At 34.6% G+C, this 22,364-nt stretch overlaps 1 protein-coding gene across 1 annotated transcript; it reads right to left on the reverse strand.

Annotated features, from left to right (window-relative positions):
- Positions 1–1,956: 1,956 nt before the first annotated feature.
- On the reverse strand, positions 1,957–16,013 carry LOC132034725 (uncharacterized; the record flags this gene model as incomplete). The annotated part of the gene is made up of 21 exons (XM_059425089.1): positions 1,957–2,480; positions 2,989–3,055; positions 4,024–4,115; positions 4,608–4,744; positions 4,846–4,912; positions 4,984–5,050; positions 5,122–5,210; positions 5,286–5,378; positions 5,482–5,667; positions 6,333–6,389; positions 6,765–6,892; positions 6,964–7,033; positions 7,133–7,226; positions 8,462–8,556; positions 8,636–8,704; positions 8,954–9,118; positions 9,205–9,270; positions 9,363–9,467; positions 12,475–12,601; positions 12,750–12,804; positions 14,744–16,013. Coding segments are annotated over 21 exons (3,312 nt in total), but the record flags the coding sequence as incomplete, so codon positions are not given.
- Positions 16,014–22,364: the final 6,351 nt, after the last annotated feature.

Here is a 22,364-nt window from a genome sequence, read left to right on the forward strand (position 1 = left end):
GTTGTATATATAGATTGCGAGGCTACAAATAAGATTAAGTGAATTACAAGACAGGAAGTAAGTTGGAAGTCGAGAAATTATCCTTCAGGTATGTTAAGGCTCGTCCCTTTCTTTCAAGGCATGATTCCTATGATTACAATTCCATAAATGTTTTCATAGCCTCCTTATTTCCAAAAGTTAGATGTTCATGATTCCAAGGCATAACCCCTTCCTAATAATTCATGAATGTTTTCCAAAATGTTCGTATTTCCTAAACCAGAGGTTTATGACTCCGTAAGCTTTTATGACAAGAATGATGAATATGTTTTACAATAACAACGATGATGTCAAGGGTGAGAATATTTCTATGATGAGAATGATTTCATGTTTAAAGGTTCCAAGTTTATGATTTCAATGACGATATAAGAATGTTGAACTATTTCTTGATGTCTCAATTTTATTCATGGATGATGGCTATTCTTTTTAAGATTCCAAAAGTATATGAATTGATGCCCTATGAGATTTATGATCTTATTCTATGTTTTCTCCTAATGCTATTCTTCATTGATAGTCTCACCTTACAATAATTGTTCCTTCAAGGTGAGACAAAGCGACGATGATTATTCCATAATATAATCGGAGGTTACCGACCTTACGTCACTCCGATGTACTTATGGCTTTTACTTGGCTCTCATGCATGCTTTTTATATATATATATATATATATATATATATATGTATGTATTTTCTCACACCGCGCCGCGCTATAGTCGGCCGGGCAAGCACGTAGATGTGCACACCACTGCAGTGGACATGTTATGATATTGCCCCGGACGTGGGCTAATGATGATAAGACCGAGCCTTAATGGCCGGGCATGATACTATATATATGACACCGAGCCTTAATGGCGGGCATGATACTATATATATGACACCCAGCCTTAATGGCGGGCATGTTACTATGTATATGTATTGAAATGTTTTTTTTAAAAGGCTAAGCATGCATGACATACGCGAGGCATTCGGATGTACGGTTATCTTTCTTATTCCTTGTTAATTTCATATCTATGTTATGTTGTTACTCATGCCTTACATACTCGGTACATTATTCGTGCGACGTCCCTTCTTGTGGACGTTGCGTTTCATGTACGCACGCGGTGTATACAGATGAGTAGTGGATATTGCTAGAAGATGTTTCAGCTGGATTGGCGAGCTCCATTTCTTTCCGGAGTGTTGCCGAGTCAGAGAATCTATGTTATGGTGTATTGATTTATGTTAGAGACTTTGCAGACAGAGTCATGTATGTAGTATGTCAGTCTTGTAAGCGGCTATTTAAGCCGGTGTATCATTATGCATTACTTTACAGATTCATATGATTACAGATTTTATTTGATTCGAGAAAGACGAAAAGAATGTTTACGAAAAGCTTCCATTCCATGACTTAAGAGTCCTCTGAGATTATGAGTATAACGAGAACCAGCGGGTTCGCTCGACTTTAAGTAAGGGTCGGGTGCCCATCATGTCCTATCAGGATTGGGGTGTGACAGATCACTTTTTATAACAGCTAGTTAACATGGTATAAAATAGGCATAATACATAAATAGACACTCAAACTTGGCCTCAGCTGGCAATTAAACACTCTAATTTGAGAATGCACATTTAGACACCTTAACTTGCCTCCACTGTGTCGGTTGAACACTCCAACTTACAAAATGATCATCTAGACACCTCCATAATTGCCACGTCAGCATCGAATGTCCATGAGACATGGTGGGGACAAGTTAAAGTATCTATATGTGTACTCCCAAAGTTGGAGTGCTTACTTGCCAGCTGAGACCAAGTTTGAATGTCTGTTTATGTATTATGCCCATGAAATATGTCTTCTTCCGTAGAGAAAAAAAAAAAAAAAAAAAAACCAGAATTTAGGGTAAGAACAGTTTTCAGGAGCAAATACAATCTCTACTAAATATGTCTCGACTTTAACTAGTTAATTGTTGCACATAGCGCTGCAATTTTTTTTTATACGTTCAATTTCTTCTACAACTTCAACCATTTGTCTATTGTCTGAAGTTCCCGTTGAAATTGTGTGAAACCTTCTGCAAGACTTTAGACCCAGTATCTAAGGTTTGGGCTTAAACTTTTGTATAGGCAATTCAGAATTCCTTCTACAATTTCAGAAGTACAACAGTAAAGTATCTGACTTGGAATTGATTTTGCTGAATACTACATTTCATCAGCTTCATATTAGTAAGTCAGGAAAGAATACACTGCTAAATGACTCCCACAAGTTCACAAGACTAGTAACTTCATTGCATCGATTGAAATGTTAACATCTTCCTCAGGTGATAAAAGGGATTCCAACTCCATCTCCTGTTGAGGCAATAATAAGGAAACTGCCGATGCCCACGTGGCTGATGGAAATGTGTGCTGAAAATGCCTCAAAATATTAATCATATGTTTTGCAGTTTCTTCTGTGGCAAGAACCTCTCCAGCACATAGAACCTACAGAAGAAGCAACTCTCAGTTACTGAATAGCTACAGATACATAAAGAGTACTTTGATAAAAAGGCCACATATATTATGAGACAATCATGTTGGTAGATCAATAAGCTATCTAAATGGAATTTGAGATAAAAAGGCAAGGTTAAGTTAATCATCCAACTAACATTTTTTTATTCAAGATTTGCAAAGTATTTCTACGCGGTTGCATTTTTTAGCTTTGCTTGTTAGAGATAGCATGCCTGATTGTCAAATGATTTATAAGAAGAAAAATACATATAGCACAAGTAAAAAATACAAAGAAACTTTTCTGTAAATCCTTGAGATTTCTATGTTTTTACAACAACAACAACAACATACCCAGTGTAATCCCACAAGGGGGGTCTGGGGAGGGTAGAGTATATGCAGACATTATATTTATTTTTCTTCATAAATAAATATAAGAATCAATGCGAGAAATTTTTATATATCAATCTAGCTTAGCATAAACAGGTTCTAATCTCAAACTAACCTCTATGAGAATTGCAACAACTTTTGGAAGGTATTGATAGTTGGGACCCAAAAGTTCTCCGCATGACCTGCGAGTGAGAAATCTGGTAAACGGTAAAAACTAAAAAGGCGTGAATATATGAGACCTAGATCAACCAGTAGCCAACACATATTAGAGTTTGCAAAACTTCATGTTAACATTTAAGTTGCTAATTGAAAACGAGCAACAAGATGATTTGTGTCAAGTCATATCCCTGCCAGTGCCACATCAGAGAAGTCAACAATTCATCTGCATTAAATGGTCTCACCATCTAATGGAATTTTGCTGTACCAAATTTATCAAAGATGTTCCAGCTGCGCTATCATTAACTTGTAAACTAGTTGCAACAATATTAATATATAGCTTCATACATTTTGTTTGGAAATGTGTTTTGTTTAGTTTTCCCGAATATCTGAAATTACAAAATTCATGTAGCACACATACATTCTTCCATTAAGAACAATTACGATTTTATCAATAGAAAATGTTTCTAATCATTTGTTGTCGTTTGCAATGTTCTCTTTTATGGTTTTACAATGACTTAAATCAATAATTGCCAAAAGCAAATATAATAGCATTAATGCAATTAGTAAGAACCAGGTTTCATTGTTACCCTGTAACCATCCTTAATGATCAATGCCAAGGTAACAATATAGGAAATATAAAGCGCACCTTGATAATATCATAGGATACAAAGAGGATGGAAGAGAGAGATAAACATTCTGCTCACTTCATATCATTATAAAACTTCACTCTTACATAATAACATTACAAAGGGGGTTTATATTGGTGCTAAAGGACAATTCTAAACTCATACTAGTAAATGCTTTCATACCCTCACTATGAACTTGACCTTCATGAAAATATAATAATGTACATAGACAATACAAAAGAGAAGGAACTTAGATAACACCAACATGCATCTAGTAATTTTAGAACAATCAAAATTATATTCCTAACAAACAAAAACAATCCAGAACAAATGAGTATAAAGACGAGAGCAAACCAATCCAGTACCTTTCGATCATTGAACACAACTGTTTATGAACATCTTTGGCTTCCTCCAAGTCCGCTTTTATAGGCAGGCAATTCAACCAAGTTGGAATAGCCTACCAAAATGACTTGGAATAAGAATTATGAGGAAACTACAAGCAAAATAGACTACAATATCATTAATCAAATTAAGTCACTTATAGAAAAGTCCTCGCTAGCTTAACTAAACGCCTTTCGACTCAGGATAAAGCAAATAAATAAACCAGAAAGGAATTATAGGAAACACTTGTAGATCTCTAGCTATATGCTTGGTTAAACAAAGCATCGACGACTATATTCCTACGTAGTCTTTTAGGCAATTGTTTTTATGGATGTTCAGTGACTTACGGACTTTAGATTTTAAAATCCCTGTACATTAGTATTGCAAAAAAAAAAAAAAAAAAAAAAAAAAAAAAAAAAAGAGTGATCCAAACATTATGACATTTCTCAAATTATTTAACACATGCAATGAAGTACCCAAAATTTTAACTGAGATTCTGGAATGCCCAACTCAAGCATATTTATGAACTGAAGGTATAAGAATACATAAAACAAATAAAAGCACATACCTGGGCTGAGTCGAAACTTTCCCCATGAAACTGACATATCTTACCAAGCGCAGAAACAGCATTATCATATGCCTTTACATTCTCAGGTTCAAGAGCACGTAAATGCATTATCACTACATTGATCCTTGACAAAGCCTCTGGTTCAGTTCACAAGGTTAAGGAAATACAAACACATATCACTTCTTGTCCCTTTCTCATGATGATAAGGGTCTCAATATCACATTCAACAATATCATACCTCCAACAAAAGGTTTGAAAGAAGAACGGTCATATTCCGCCCAAAGACCAAGTCCATAAAGAGCACTCTGAACATGACATCAGCATAAGCACAAATAGCGAATGCAACTTAAAGCTATTACCACTAAAATGTACAAACCTGTCTAACTATTGGGTCTTCGTCATCGCTTGCATCCAAAATCGAAGGAAGACATACATCATAGTACCTAATTTGTATAGGAAGTAACTATCAAATCTGGGAACCTATTTAAGGAATGCTCATACAAAATAAACCTACTTTAGAGCTGCTTCAGGACACCCCTCCTCCACAAGGACATTAAAGATTAAAGTAGGTGTACATCTTTCATTAGGTGTTTTCTCCTTGGCCTTCATAAAATCAAGAAAAAATGAATATAATGAAAAACAAACTAGAAGGTTACGACTATATTGGTTATAACTTACCCACATAGGTAACAAATATGTTGACAACTCATCAAGGAAAGGCAGGAAAGAAGCCTTGAAAGTTCCGATCAATTTGCCCAATATATAGCGGACCTAATAAAAAGGATAGAATGATTGGCTAATAATAGTAGATTCAAATTGAAATGCTAGTAGAAAGACAAAACGGTGTGCTTCTGCATTCTTATATAAAACATACATTATAGAAAACTCTTTCTTCCTGATTGCTTTCCTTCGTCAACAACTCAGCTTCCTCATCATCGAAATCTTCCATTTTCTCTCTCTCTCTGAGTTCTTGTTTTCTACTTGAACTGTCTGTGATGACATGCTTTATCTCATCCACGATGCTACGAACCTGACCTTCATTGAGAAGTGGTCCACAAATCTGAAAGAAGACACAAAAGGATCACAATAGCAGAAACATTTCTGTGCCATTCTAACTTACCTGCTGCTGCTTTTGCTGTTCCTTGTTTTGACACTATTAATGATACATTATTAATAATAGCCGTAACTTGTCTTAACATGGATTATCTGAAAGGAAGTTTTTCTCTATGGAGCCAAGCTAAAACAAAGTTAATAAGATGTTTGTCAGACTCGCCAGTCTTGCCTAGTCATGTCAAGAAAACTTTGGCTACTGCGCTATCTATAGTAAATTTAATTGCACACGCAAATTTTAAGCATTCTATTGGTTTAACCATGTTTTAGTCTGTAGGTATAAATTAACTAAGGAGCTTATACTTTAGTTGATCTCCTGCATATATATTAGGCAATGCAAGTGATTGCTCTTTGTACCCTTCTCCTCTATATAAGAGTTGTACTTAGCTTTATACCCATGTAGCAACTTAATATAACTGATATGAGTTTGGACGAATGATGTGTTTAGATCTCTACTGAAGGAACAGAAATAGGGCCATAGATTTAGAGTGACCTTAAGTTGGAATTATTTACTCTGTGGGAATGTATAGGCCAATATTTTGATCATATTTAAAAAGTTCAACCTGCAAACTTGGATCAACAAGATTAAAGAAACCGTATTAAACATAAACCAACCTGCAGACAATCGTCCAATTCGCTCAACATGACTACACACATTTCTGTCTCAGACTCCTGCATGAGATAACATATCAAATATCACTTATTTATTATCCAAATGCACCGAACATAAGCATTTTTTTTTTTTTATGACAAGGGAACCTCGCAGCCGCTACACTTCGGGTGCGCACAGGGTAAACTCTACTCCTGTACGATAGCCCGCAAACTACGCATAAGAGATAACCCACACTAGGCAAGCCATGTGTGACGAGCTCGACCCAGAAAGCAAATCCTCTACTTTCGTAGGCAGGGGATTTCGAATCTGAGACCTCCATTATGAAAGCCCCATGCTCAACCAACTGAGCCACCCTTGCGGGTACCGAACATAAGCAATCTCCCACCAAAAAAGGAAGAAAAATAAACAACATAAGTATTGATGTTAAGAAGGACCTTATGCAAAGCTTCAACCAAAGCCAGTATTATATGGTCTGACAACTCCATGAAATATGACTCACTTTCGTCTTGAGCAACCCCTTTCTCAACAGCCAGCTTAGCAGAACGCAACAGGGCGGGCATGGCTTAAACAGCAAAAAATAATCAATTGCATCAACAACTGGAAAAAAATATATGAAATCACGAGAATTCTCACCTAAAACAGCATATATCCTGACAGATTTGTGGGTATAGAATTTCAGAAGTGAAACAAGGATTGAAACGGCCTGTTTCATACATTAAGCAATTGATATCACTTGTTTAATTTGACTTCTCTCGAAAGCACATGAGAAAAAGAAAACACGCAGGTGATCATTCACGCCAACCTGGGAAATCCATGGGTAAAAGTCTTCCTTCAATGTTTGAGCATACCCACATAGCATTTTACAGGCTTTAGCTTTCATCTCTAGTGTCTCTTTACTGCAAGATTTGATTGTACGAGAAATCAATCATATCCAATAGAAGTAATTATTTAATTAAGGCTGAATACATATTTAGCCACTTGAACTTGTCACATAATTCAATTTAGGCACTTCAACTAAGGATGAACCTGTTGAGCACTTAATGTTAGTTAAGAGTGTGAACATCACTCGCATCGATGTGAATGAACTGAATAGAGATTTGAAAGAATGTTATATGAAGGGGAAAAGGTTTCTCCCAACGAATTAAACCGGCAGTTAGAGGATGATCACTTCGTGTTTTGGGTCTAACAGTGGGCAGCTTGCTGTAGTGTGGATTTTCGCCCCTTGATTGGTACTAGAATTATCAAAATATCATTCCTCAATTCTGGACTTTTGTTTGAACTGTGGCACATCCGAAGCTTTGAAATTTAATTGATTAGAGAATATTAAAGACATATGATATATAATTATATATTTATTAGAAAAATAAAATAATTAAAATAGTACTATAACATATTATATCTCATTTATTTGAAATTTTTTGCATATTCGTTTCAGACATCTAACTTAATCTTGCGTAATTCATTTTTACTATCTTTGTATCTGACCGGCGGCTCGAAGTACATGTTTTTAGCTACATTCTGCCTCATATTTTTTTATATTTTCTTGTGTTTAAGTTCATTTCTTTCACTTTATCTATTCGTGGGCAATCACTCGAGCAACGTAGGCTTTTAGGGTCATTTGGTACAACGAATAAGGATAAATAATAGTAATTATATTTAAGATGAGTATATCCCACGTTTGGTTGGAATAAAATCGCGATAACTAATCTCAGGATTTAATAGTGTTATTTTATCACTTGTGGGGAGTAGAAATAATTAATCCCAAGATAAGTTATCCCGGAATGACTTGTTTCCAACCAAGCAGTAAAAAAAGATAGAGTTGAGTTAGACCCAAGATTAATTTTCCTCAACACCTCTAGCATGTGTAACTGGATTTTGGATTTCAACCTTGGACTTTAACACCGATAGACATTTGTGAGAATGGACTTGTCAAGAGTTGGCTCTCTGATAGTATTTGGAAGAATTTGAGCGTCCAATTGATAACCTTAAGTACGATATTTATAAAACACTTTGGATGCCTTTTATACCCAATGTAGGTCAACTATATAACTAAATAAAATAAAAGAAGAAGAAATCTAAATGAACTTCACAAATTACGGAAAAAAGTCAAACCTCAATGATAAAAGCTTACCTATTAAGTTGAGCACAATGAAATAAGATGGGCATGACTACATTCATATAAGGAAGAAAATCCTTCCCCATGCAGTCGCAAATTCTACCACATGCCTGTGATGAAATAACGAAAATAAAGAGAGGCCCATCTAGAAAGCAATTATGATCTTAAAATCAAGTGATTAACACATACATATAGCATGTCTATAGTAATAGTTGGATCATCCACCTTTGCTTGTAATGACATAAGCATTTCCATAACCTTTAATGACAACAACATCAACAAAAAAGGAAACAAATGAAAAGTAATTAAGCTTCATGTTGAGAAATGACCAGTGAAAGAAAATGGCAAGAGGGAAACCAAAATAGAATTGATATGAGGAAAGATATCCCTGCCATTATCTTGCTGTGAAAATTGACCTACTTTGTAATAAAACAAAAACCAAGCCATGATTACGGAACTAAAGAAGATATGTACTGGATCCACCGGGTATAATTATTAGTAGAAGACCTGCTTTTCGTCATCTCTAAATTTCTCTCTGCCAACAGCTCTCACAACGCTGCTTATGCACTCCATTGCAGGGGGAAGAAGAATGAGATTAGATTGAAGATCTGCGTTTCTCAGGACAGTTTTCAAGTGTGGCATGACAGTGTCATAGCAGGTTCCGAAGTGCTCCTATTGGCGTATAATATATTAGCCTTCATGATTCATAATATAGGTACAAATATAATTGAGTTGAAAAAAAATGCACCAGTTAATACCTTAACAGAATCAGCTGTAGAACCGATTGCATGTAATGCTTTTTCTTGGACAATTTGTTTGTCATTCTGCATTTCAACGAAAAAAAAAAAATTAGTTTCTTCCACACTTGTGAGCAGTGAAATTCCTCTGTAATTTTTTTGCCTCTATATTTGCACACCTTTATAAGTACAAGCAGTTTCTCAATTAATCCACCTAGGTGAGGTATCAAAAATTCTGGCTTGCCGGTCTCACCGAAGGCGCCGAGAGCATATGCGGCAATTGCCTATGAAAATGCCAAAGAGTAAAAGGAGAAAATTAGTTGGCATCAACAACTGAATGGAGAAGTAATGTCGCATCTATCAAATAAGTAGTTTAAGGGTACACTTTAGATACCTCCCCTGACATTTAGTAGTAATAAGTCCTCCTATTGACGGACCAGAAAATAGCATCGCATACAAGAAATGGAAGCAAATTAATGTGAAGGCGGAGTTCCTCCTGAAGAGGTCCACCTCTCACAACTTGTTTGATCATATTATAAGGTGCAAATCAGCTCATGAAATTTGGAGGACCCTTGATCGTTTGTTCAATAAGAAGGATAAAGCGCGGCTACAAATCTTGGAGAATGAATTATCCAACACCATTCAAGGTAATCTTTCTATTGCCGAGTATTTTTTGAAGATTAAGAACTTATGTTCAGAGATCTCATTGTTAAATCCGGATGAGGCTATCTCTGAAGCACGAATGAGAAGAATTATCATTCATGGTTTGAAGAAAGAATATATTCCTTTTGTTACATCGGTTGGGATGGGCTCAACAACCATCCTTGGAGGAGTTTGAGAATCTTTTATCATCACAGAGCTACTAGCCAAATAGATGGCTAGTGTGTCTATCAAAAGAAGGGAAGGAAATGCTCTTGTTGCTAACAAGAGGAATTTTAAAGGAAGACAAGAGCGAGAGTGGCTCAAGAGATATGACACATTCTCAATTCCATGAGGTTCGAGCTCGTCGAACGAAAGATGATTCTTCTAATCATTATGGTAAGAAGTCTGTCGTGTTACCGATGTAGTGAAGTAGGACAGATAAAAATATTTGGTTTAGGCCAAAGAAAGCTCACATGGCTCAAACCGAGAAAGTTGAAGAAGAAGAATAAGCGGGGAAGGTGCTTCGTAGCCGAGACTCGAGCAAGAGATGCCTTAGCCTCGCCTCAATTTCGAAAAGACCGGATCGTGGATTCAGGAGATAATATAGTCCATCATGTGGAGAAAGAAAGCATTGGTTTCATCAACAAAAGCAAGAAGATTCCAAAGACGTTCAGACTAGTGACGTGGTAGCTGCTACCGAGGAAATCAACGAAGCAGATCCTGAAATTGGAAATAAAAGTCTGGATGTAAAGGATGTTGAAGTAGAATCTGAGCATGAAGTGTTTGAAACTATATATGGCAATGGTAACCATTCTGGAGAAAGCATTGAGCGAGTTGTGGTGGAAGTTGAAGTCTCTAGTCAATCATCTCGCCATATCAGAGTCAATCACTAGCTCAGATCAAATACTGGAAGCAGATGGAGAAGCCGACGGTCAAATAAATGAAGAGGTAGACCTTGAAGGTTTAATTTCATAGAGAGACGGATAATATGGTTCCGGATGCTGCGAAGGTCGACAAGGTTCATTGAGGAGCTGAAAAGGGAATCTGGTGGTGGATCCTATGGTGGTAGTGAGTCTTCGCAGGAAATTAATGTTCAGATCGTCACCGACTCAGGTGCTTCTCCAAATAACACAATTGTCAAGGAGCTAAGAGAAAGGAGGAGTACGAAACTCAAGAATGTGAAACTCAAGATGAAGATGATTCACGTGGTTCGCAAAGGCCAAAAAGAAATATTGTCAAGTCTGGCTGTAAGAGAGATGAAAATTTTATCAAGACATATTCATGTTTCTTTGGAGGCCCAATTATTAGCGAAAAATCATCACCATTTGAAGAAGGAAGAAGTGTCGAGAAAATATTATTGAGATCTTCACCAAGACACGCTCAAAAGCTTCGTCTGAGTTCTTCCACAACAAGTTCAGGATAGCTTCCAAAAAATTACTTTAAAGGGGAGTGTGAAAAATTAAAGTTAATTTTTTGGAAGAATAAATATCATTGATATCTAGAAGAGTTGCTAGAAAGTTGTATTATAATAGCTTTGATATCTATACTTAGGAAATGTCTAGAAATTCTAGACACTTAGATATTTGTAGAGGATAGAATTATCTACATCCTAGAATAATATATAGAGTAGTGTTAGAAGATAAGACTAACTAGATATTTTGTAGATATATCTAGATAATTCTATCTAGAACCATCCCTACACAAGTATAAATAGGGGTGGCCTTAGTCATTTGTAATCAACCCAACACAACCCACTTCAAAGCAATTCAAGTAAACACTTACTTTCCAAAGCTTCCTCTTCTTTAGTTGAATCATCCGATCTTAGTTAATGATCTTGGGATAGCAGAAGGTTTCCCGAATTTACTTTTCTTCTGCTACATTTCTCTACAGTTTTAACCTTGAATATACATTTTCCTTGAAAAATTACTTTCATTATTGTATCAAGCATTATCAATGATCCCTTACATATGTTTTCTTATAAATTAAAACGTTTTCTTGCATCTCAAACTATAGTGCACTACTAGAAAAATGCAAATTACGTAGGGATTTTCTTGGGGATTATACAGAAAAATCCGCAGGTAATGTAGTTTCATGAGCATTTTCCTGCAAAAAAAAAAACGAAGGAAAAACCTTCGCTAGTAATTATTACCTGCGGATTCATATTTCCCCAGGTAAATTACATGGGGATTTTTATTCCGCATGCAACTACTTGCGGATATTTCCGCATGAAATATAAAAAATTAGCAAGAATTGTTTGGTAAAAAATTATAAAAGGAGGAATTTTCTTGAGAAAAATCTGTAGGTAATTCCTCACAAAAATTTCAACTAAATCTGTAAGAATTTTAGGCAAAAATAAATCCATACTCACAGTACTTTGTCATCACGCCCTATTTTATTCATATAATTATATTTCCACTCAAATTTTATTTTGACAACTAATTTTGTCATCACGCCCTACTTTATTCAGATAACAATATTTCCACTAAATATTAGCATTAACAATTAACATTTACTCCTACCAATATTTGTTTAAATAACAATTAAAGGGCTTATGGCTGATTGTTTCATATATCAATGATAAACTAGTCTTGTTTTAGCTTGCAATTGTTTTGTAGGAAACTTGCAGGACTCATAGACGGTAGGACAAACCTGCACTCGTGGATAAGAATCATCCATAGCTGCAGCTAATGCAACGAATACTTGGTTATGGTATTTTTCTTGCAAATGCGGAGAGAAGTCATACGAAAACCGCCAAATTGCATGGCAAGCTGCACATCTATAAGAGGAAAGAAGCCATTAATTCAAGGTAATCACTAAATCCAAAAATAAATAAATCAAAGAGATGAGCTTTAAAATATACAATAGGGGACTTTGGGCAAATCTATATATATTATAATTGCGTAATGTTTTTAATTGCCACGCACTCTCTAAATCCAGGAAGTTCATTTATCTTTTTACTCAGCTTTTTGAGTTTCTCCCCTACTTTTCCCAATTTATGCTATTTTTAAAAACCCAATAGTTACTTCAACTGCAGAACAACCGTTTGAATGATCAATGTCAGTTTGAGAAACCCAATAGCCACTTCAATTCTAAATCAACGATTTTCTTAATTCTTCTCATTTATACACTAAACCGTTACTCCAATTCCAATCCAACCCTTTCTTACTTCTTCTCGTTTGCGTGCTACGTTATAATTTCAAAATTCCTCTCTTCACTATTAAAAATAACAGCATATGGAAGGACATACGCCGCCCGATTAGCCTATGAAGGTGGCAACAGTGATAACAAAGGACATACGCCGCCCGATTCTCCCATACAAACATTTCGGTAGGTTCTTGAGATTGCATAACGATAGTAAAATTATATTCTTTTGATGAACAAAATCAGAGCTCACAAATTAATCTTTTCTCTCATCTCTTCATACTTGAGAGTTGAATTCTGAGATATACTGCCTTTGTTTTTTTTTTACCCTTTTTGGGTTTAAATTTTATGTGGAGGGTGATGAAAAAGTTATTACTTATTAATCAAGATGTCTTTTTCTACTTTGTGGCGTACGTTTCTAATGTTTAGTGTGTTTATTGGATTTTTTTTTTTTAATATTTGGTGAAACAATGGCTGTGGTAAGAAGAAGAGATATGAAGGCCAAAAAAAAAAAAAAAAAAAAAAAAAAACAAAAAAAAAAGAAGATGGAAAGACAAAAGAGCAAAAAAGAATACAGTACGTAGTAAATGAACAAGAGAAACAAAAGAAAATAAAGATTAAATTCAGTTTGTATTAGCGTACTTTTGAAATTACATTCTTTCTTTTTATTTTTTTACTACTAATTTTTTGTGAAATTACATGAATCTTTAAAATATTGCGTTGCCTTTTCAGTTTTTATAACTAAGGAAACTTTAAATTGCGAGATTCGTTCTCTGCAAAATTATTATGCACAATTGGACTCGCAAATATATATATATGTGTCTTTATTGGTATATATATCCTGACATTCTATGAGCATTTCAATTGATACATATCCTGACATTCTATTAGCATCTCTTTCATTGTTTACTCCTTACCTTTGGAACAAAAAATTTAATCCTATGACAGTATTGAAGGATAAAAAACTATATTGAGATAAATTTAATTTTCGCGCAAAAAGCCAATGGTTTTTGTCCACATATTTCTCCCAATTTTTTGGGAGTGAGAGGCAGAAATAAAGTTCAATGCATACATCTTATGGATCGATAAAGTTTTTTTATGGAGGAGCAGCCCATCCGCTACATCACATCGATCCTTTGATGATGAGCTTTGTTTTCTTCAACAAACTATATTGAGTTTGTTGGGAAAATTGACACATCATGATTTCTCCATTATTATTTTTTTGACACGATAAAATATGAGAGCTATAAAATTAAAATATTTAACCTTTTAAGGAAACAATTAAATATGTATTAATTAAATTGAAGAATATTATGTATTCCAGCAAGTGTATTCGCTTACACTATTAATTTGTTTTGTCAAAGCATTAATTGTATGAGGAATTAAAATATAATATATAGAAGATAACATGCAGTTTTAACAATTATATAGAAGATTGAAATAAAATGAAACAATACTTTTGTAATTTTTCTCAAAACAATAGAAATTACGGATAGTATATTTACAACTAAAGCTCTCATAAGTTTTGTTAAAAGTATTTGAATACATTAAAACTATACAATTGAGCAGAGAACAAGTGAAAAATATTTGAATACATTAAAAATAAACAATTGTGAAGAGAACGGGTCAAAAATGACTTTTTCACTTAGTATTCAAGTTTAAATAAAAACGTCATTTTATAAGTTTAATGAGGTTGTAATAACCGCGCGCGGGTCAATTTACTAGTTATTTGATAAATTTAGGCAGGTTGCCACTAAATGCACCTCTTAAATGCTACGAGTTGAAATAGTATGCGTTATAACCAAACCATAGTCATAATTAATCCACAAGTAGGACAATTGTTGTACCTTTGAGCAGCCTTCAGCAATACGAACAAATGCGATGAGAGCTGCATGGCGCTTCTCCCATTCTGGCGCATCCGAGTAAGCAGACAGTTGCTCCATGGCAACATGAGCAATAGACTTACCTCCTAAGGCACAAGAAAACCGGCCTAAACCCATCCAGCCAACTTCGAAGTTACTTGTAGGCCCGAACACATCAGTCTCGACACTATGCCAAGCATCCTCAATATCTAGTAATAACTTCAATAACATCGCGAAACATTTGCTAATAAACAAGGGGACCCTCTTCATCATGCCTGGGGCCCTCTTCTTCGCCTCAACCAATGTTATCAAAAACTCAACTGCCAAGTGCCTCGTCCGCTCTTCCAATGTCTCAGCCTCTGCTATCTCAAACATGGTGGATACCACATCCACAAGCTGACTTCTAAAGAACCTAGGCTCATCCTTGGCCAACTCTATAAAATGTTTCAGGGCCTGCTCGTCTGCAACCTCACCTTTGCTCAAATATGCGTCAGTCAACGTCTTCATCATTCCCGGCAACAAATACTGAAAGCGCTCCTTTTCATTTGAACTCGGCATATGCTGAATGAATCTGATCACAGCGCTCACAGCTGTGATCCTGACATTTAGATCAATGGTATCATCATTCAGTGTAGTACGGAATAGTGAGTGCAAAGTCTTTGCCGAAGGGACTACTATTGTTTCACCTATGCCCTCAGGTAGTTCAGCAAACATACGAAAAGCAAACTTTTTAAGGTAATTGTTTGAAGCCGAATCAGTGAGGAATTGATACAACAATGGCAATAATTCAGGCCATTTGTTGTCTTGGAGAAGTGAAGCACGCAAGCAATAAATGGTATAACAGCGGCATTTGTTGATGAATTGTGATTCGTCCAAATTGATGATAGGATTAAGAAGGAAAGATTTGATGGCAGACTGAGTGAAGATGCTTAGATTGTGCCAAGTGCATAAGTCATCATCATTAAGTAAGTTGGAAAGGAGTTCAGCACACTTCGTACGAGAATCAATGTTGGCTTGGGAAGAACTGAGAAGGTTAACTGTTTTAAGAGCAAGGGTGTCGGGGTATTTCTGTTTCATTATGTAGAATATGATCTGAGCCTTCAATCGTCTCTCTATTAGATGGGAGAGAAAGGTTTCAAATGGCTCGAGAAAGTTTTCAAATGCCTCGGAGTCAGGCCCAGGAATCGCCTCCACGATAAGTAGAACGGTTTCAGGTGCCTCGGAGAGAAAGTTTTCAAATTCAGGCCCAAGAATCGCCTCCATGTCAAACTAAGTCAACTCGCTAATATCGATTTACAGTAAAGTAGTATTGATGAGAGAGACGACTATGGAGAGAGTGTATTTACAAATGGGGATTTTCTACTATGCTAAATCAATGTTTCACTGCCTTTTTATGCAGAGTGTAGCTCTGTACTTGTTCCAGTTTTTTACATCCACACACTTTTGACTTGATCTAGTCTACTCTTTTAAACCCCTATAATTATTGACCAAACTTATGGAGAAAAGGCCATAAATGGTCCCTATCTAAGACCAGTGCCTAAAACGATTCCTTAACTATATCTTACGGCTTTACCCTTTAACTATCCAAAAACTTATCAAATTTGGTCTCTATGTATTTTTTTATACAAACAGCGTACAAACTCATAAACCTTTGTGACATTAATCGTTAAATCATTCCTCAGGCCTATATTTCTCCCTCCCTGCTTCTTTTTCGTCAAGTTCCTCTTGTTTAAACCAAAAAAAAAAAAAAAAATCGGACTTGCATTCTATATGTTCCATAGGAACTTGGAGTCAAATCCGGGTATGTTCCTTGGCATTAAAGGGGCTTTACCATTAGACGACTGATATTTTTTGTTCATATACTTTACATTGATTTAATTTATATCGCTTTTTTCGCTCTAAAAACCAATTTTACTCGTCTCCATCGGTTTTTTTATAATAAAAATAAAAAACCGACTAACTCCATCGTTATTTTAGAAAATAATATAACAAATAATTATATTTTTTTCGCGCATTTTTGTAAAAAAAATCGAAATGAGGCCATCGACCTTTTCTTAAAAAAAAAAGATTTAAAAAATTATTGAAAAAATCGACAAAATCTGTCGGTCTTTCCGTTGGTTTTTTCCATCTGTTTTTTTCCGTCGATTTTTACCAATTTTTTAGTAGTATTTGAGAAGAATGGTTATAGAAATTTTGCTGCGAGTTTGTCTTTCGAATTTTAGAAACTGAGAGCGACACTTAATCTTGTAATCTTTCTTTTTAAAAAAAAAAAAAAACAAGAGGAACTTGAGGAAAAAGAAGAGGGAGAGAGAATATAAGTCGAGGAATGGTTTAATGATTAATCTCAGCAAGTTTATGAGTTTGTACGTTGTTTGTATAAAAAAATACTGAGACGAAATTGATAAGTTTTGGATAGTTAAAGTTGACTAAAATCGATAAGTGTATAGTTAAGGGATCATTTTAGACCTACTCCCCTAGATAAGGGACTATTTATGGCCTTTTCTCCAAATTTATGTGCCACTAACTTAACTGAATTAGACAAAGTGCGTGTATGTAAGACAGGCAAATAAAGGGATTGAGTGTAACGATTTTTAACTAAAAAAGAAAGTTAAAAAGAAAGAATAAAAACAAGAGGGTAAAGGAGCCCCTTCTTAATGGGAAGGGATTTTAATTGGTTGCACAAGCAGAGGAGCTAAACTTTGTAAAATACTCAATTTTTCATCTTCAACTTCAATTGCTGTAATAATGGTAGAAATGAAGGAATAGAAAAAGACATTGAAGTGGCGTTTTTGTTGGAGGAAAAATGGAGTAAATGGTGAGTGAAAAATAGAAAAGAAATTAGAAAATTTTATATGGTGTGAAAAAATTACTCTCTCTATCTCAATTTATGTGATATAGTTTGACTAGGCAGAAAGTTTAAGAAGGAAAAGAAGATTTTTAAAACTTGTGATCTAAAACAAGTCATAAATACTTGTGTGACTATAACTCGTTTGATTAAGGGTAATTAAATTATTTCTGCATATATAATAAAGTATCTTTTTTTTTTTTTAGAGCAGACTGAAAAAGAAAAGTATATCACATAAATTGGAACAAAGGATTTTTTTTTTTTTTGGTAGCTTGAAATTTTATTACCAAAGTATAATAGGAAAATGTCTAAACACACTCAACCATTTAAAATGTTATAACACACTCGATCTCTTAGTTCCTATGACCCCATTTATTTTTTGTGTATTTTCAGTCCTTTCTACGGTGACTTGTACAAGAGATTGTATCAACTTTCTAAGCGCGTAAGATTCCATATAAAAGTATATATAATACACAAAAATAAATCCAAGCAACACAGTGACACCCCGCAAAGTTCAGGAGTGTTATGGCAACTTTTGCAAAATCTGGGCAAAAGAAATTACTATTCATCTTTTTATAGAGAACCTGGACTGAATTCGATCCTAATGCCCTTCAAATCTCAACCAAACATCACCAAATTTCATATTCGAATTCCTCTCGGTATCCCGGTTCTTTGATATATCACCCACTTGAAATGGAGCCTGCCCATTTAACCCGAAAATTTGAGTTCGAAGCTTCTCAAGCTTTGTTCATGGTTATGAAGTTGTTCAGCTTTTCTTCACGCTCTAGATGTCTTCTGTTTTCGGTTCGCCTTCAAACAATCAATAACCAAGAATTTTATTCATCAATCCGGAATTTTAAGACCCGTATCCGGAAGCTTGGTGTCGAAACTGCCGTCCCAATGAGTTTTTGTTTACTGGGTTCTACTATCTTAATCCACTATTATTAATCATGTTTTCAATGTCGACAACGCCACAAATCCTATATAATATCGAAAAAGACCTATTTGATTTGGTCGTTACAATGGAGTTTTTTTTGAGTTTGAAATTTTGAAAAGTGGAGAAATGAAAAATACCCAATTGAAGAATAATTAATTCTTTTAAACTCAATACAAAGCAAAGCAAAAGGCACAAATTCTTGAACATGCACAAACTCAACACAAAAGGCATAGAGCAAAAGGCATGATAATTGAAAGAAATGAATTTCAACGAATTGAAAAAAGATTTGGTCACTATAAGTGCAATTTATGACCCAATTTGATTCATCTCCCTTCGTTAAGAAACGGTCGCTACAAAATCAAATTTCGTAGTCCGCGTCACGCACACACTCAAATAGTCAAAATACTGGGTCACTTTGTCCACATGAGCGTAGATAATACAAAAAATAAGTCCAGGGGGGTCGTAGGACCCCCGCAGAGTTTAGGTGTGTTATGGCGACTTTGACCATAGTTTGAGTGTATTTTGAACCCTTTTCCCAAGTATAATATTTACAAAGTAGACGAGTCAAATTCAGTAGCACTTGGACAAAAGGCCCCAAGTCTACGCAACAAAGATAAATTAAATATTTATTATTTTTTCAAAGAAAATCTGATGCGAACATTGATGTGTCGCACACAGACAAACACATGGAGGCCCATAAAACCCATAAATAATAGACTAACAAATATACGTGGCATACACTTCCTGTGTGAAGTTTTCATCTTAATGAATCAAAGCTGTTTGTAAAATGCTACCTCAGGCAAGTGAGCATCACGTGAACTTGGAGGCGTTTATAATATCTTTTTTTTTTTTTATGAGAAAATTACATATTGATCTCTTACGTTTGGGTAGATTCAAAATGATCTCTTAAATATATTGCGGAATAGTTTTGGCCCTCTAAGTTTTCAAGAAATGAGCCTTTTTCCAATAAAATGCTATGAACCAGGGATTTGAATAATATAACGTGACAGTGACCTTTGATCCATCAAGTTACATTATTACATAGTTTTTTTTTTTTTTTTTTTTTTCACCCTGTGTCCGGTCCCTATATTGGAGCTCGATTAAATCCGAATTAAGAGTTGCAGGGCTCATTTTGATGGCAGCGCTCCCAACAAAGATTTTTACCATACTCAGGGGTCGACATTATTACATAGTCTAGAGAATGTGTATTCATATTCGTTAAAGTACTATGGCAATAATTCAGCAACAAACAACATATTGACCTGTTTGACTATTAGAGAAAGTAAAATATACTCCCTATGTCTCAATTTATATGATATTCTTTCTTTTTTAGTTCGCCAAAATAAAAAAGACACCTTTCTAAATGGAGTAACAATTCAATTTTAACGTTACCTTTCTACCCTTAATGAAATGATTTCTATGATTTTTTTCAGACCACAAGTTTTAAAAGTCTTTCTTTATTTTTTAACATTATGTCCAGTCAAACACCCCATATAAAATGGGATGGAGGGAGTATCCAGTTGTTGCCTTCATTATTCAATGAATGTGGAATGATCAAGTAGTCTAAGCTACTAATATTCATGTTACTTGGATGTACTATGAAACTGGTAATAAACAAAACCTGCTTGACTTTATTTGCCTCTTTGGTGCAATAAGCTTTCTAATTTTATCTTTTCCAAGTAAAAAAAAAAAAAATGTTCTAACGAAAACTCATATCTGAAGTTATATTTTCGGTCTATTTCTAATGTCTGATGTAGTTCTTTTTATGCATTTTTATCTGTGATGTATAGTGGAGCTTCTTGGTATTGCAGTTTCTATAATTGAGAGGACATTTCTAATGTTTATGGTCAAATAGTTACTTTTATCACAATTTCCGTAAAATCTAACGAGTTTGTTAAATATTTAACGAATACAAAAAGCACTCACTTTTGCAAACTTGAAGAACTATAACTGCTCAGGAGCATAATTAAGGGACTATACTAGATCTACCTTAAACATAGGGGTCATTTTTGTTAATTTTCTCCTCTCAAGTCTTCCCAATGTGGTCAACTTTTCCTTGTGTGAACACATGTAAATGCTTAGCAAGAAAACACCCAATTGGAATCTTGAAAGCATCAAAGTACACAGCTTGTTTAAAATCTAAACAGAAGAAACTACGAGTAATTAAGGGACTATGTTGAATCTACCCAAACATAAGGGGCCAATTTTGCAGTAATTCACCAAAGTCTTCAAGTCAACTCCGTTGTTCCAATTTCTAAAAATTATAAAAATAAGTCTCCCCTGGCGGCTTGCCCCGGCAAGTGGAGCCATTAAAGGAAAACAACCACTCAATACATATTTTCGGAGAACTAAATTTCATGTATTACTTAACACTCTCTTCTTAAATGTGATTTTCTTATATTTAATATTCAGTGATAATTATAATATCGTGTTTCAAGGGATTAAAAGTCTTCAATGATCAAGTTAATGGATTATTAAAAAGACCAATCATATGACATGTCTGATCAAATTTAGATGTAAATAACTGTTTAAAAAAAAAAATGTCACGCTCATATGGAGAAAATGACAAAAATTGAAAATGACCCATCACGTGGCATGTCTACCCAAATAAATGTAAACAATTTATTGAAAAAAAACCAATATGTCTCTCTCAAACGAGAAAATGACAACAATAGTCCTTTATATTTTGGATTAAGTTTAAAATAGTCCTTTAAATATACTTTTGAGCAATTTTAATCCTTTAAATTTATAAAAGTTAGCACTTTTGGTCTCTATATCAAATATTTAACATATTATGGTTGCTTGATTTAACGAAAATTATGAACTCAAAAAAGATTTAATGGAAACTCATAGTTGGAGGTACATTTTCAGTCTAGTACAATGTCATATCTCATCTCACATTTTGTTATTTTCTTAAAAAAATCTTAATTAAATAGTTGTATCTTACTAGGACTAAAGTAATTTTCGAAGCACAAGTTATATCTTTAGTATGAATACTTTACCGGAAAAAAATCCGAAAAACCGAGAAAATTCGAGGTTGAAGACCCCAACTTATTGGTTTAGTTTGGTTTATACATTTAAAAACTCGACACACTTGGTTTGGTTTGGTATTTGAAAAAACTGAACCAATCAGGTCCATGTATATCCCTACCAAAACAGTGACAACTATGAGTAATTAAGAGACTATTTTGAATCTACCAAAACATAAGGGGCCAATTTTGCAATAACTTACGGAAGTCTTGAAGTCAACTCTCCTGTTCCAATTTCCAAAAATTATAAAAATAGGTCTCCCTTGGCAGTCGGCTGTGGCAAGTGGAGCCATTAAAGGAAAGCAACCACTCAATAGATATTTTCAGGAGAATAAAATTTCATGTATTGTCGGAGACCCTTTCTTCTTAATCAAAATAATTAAATGTGATTTTCTTATATTCAATATTTAATGATAATTATAATAGCATGTATCAAGATATTAAATGTCTTCAATGAAAAGGTCAATGGTTTTTAAAAAGACCCATCACTTTACAAGTTTGATAAAATTTAAATGTAAATAATTGATTAACAGAAGAACGAATATGTCTCTCTCAGATGGAGAAAATGAAAAAAATAGAAAAAGATTCATCAAGTGACAGTCCAACCAAATTTAAATGACTGATTCAATTGATTAAAATGAACCAACATGTCTCTCTCGAATTGAGAAAATGATAAACTAGTCCTTTATATTCAAGTTTAAGTTTAAAATAGTCCTTTAGATATG

Source organism: Lycium ferocissimum, chromosome 10 (assembly GCF_029784015.1).
Source record: "Lycium ferocissimum isolate CSIRO_LF1 chromosome 10, AGI_CSIRO_Lferr_CH_V1, whole genome shotgun sequence".
In the NCBI taxonomy this organism is placed as follows: Eukaryota; Viridiplantae; Streptophyta; class Magnoliopsida; order Solanales; family Solanaceae; genus Lycium; species Lycium ferocissimum.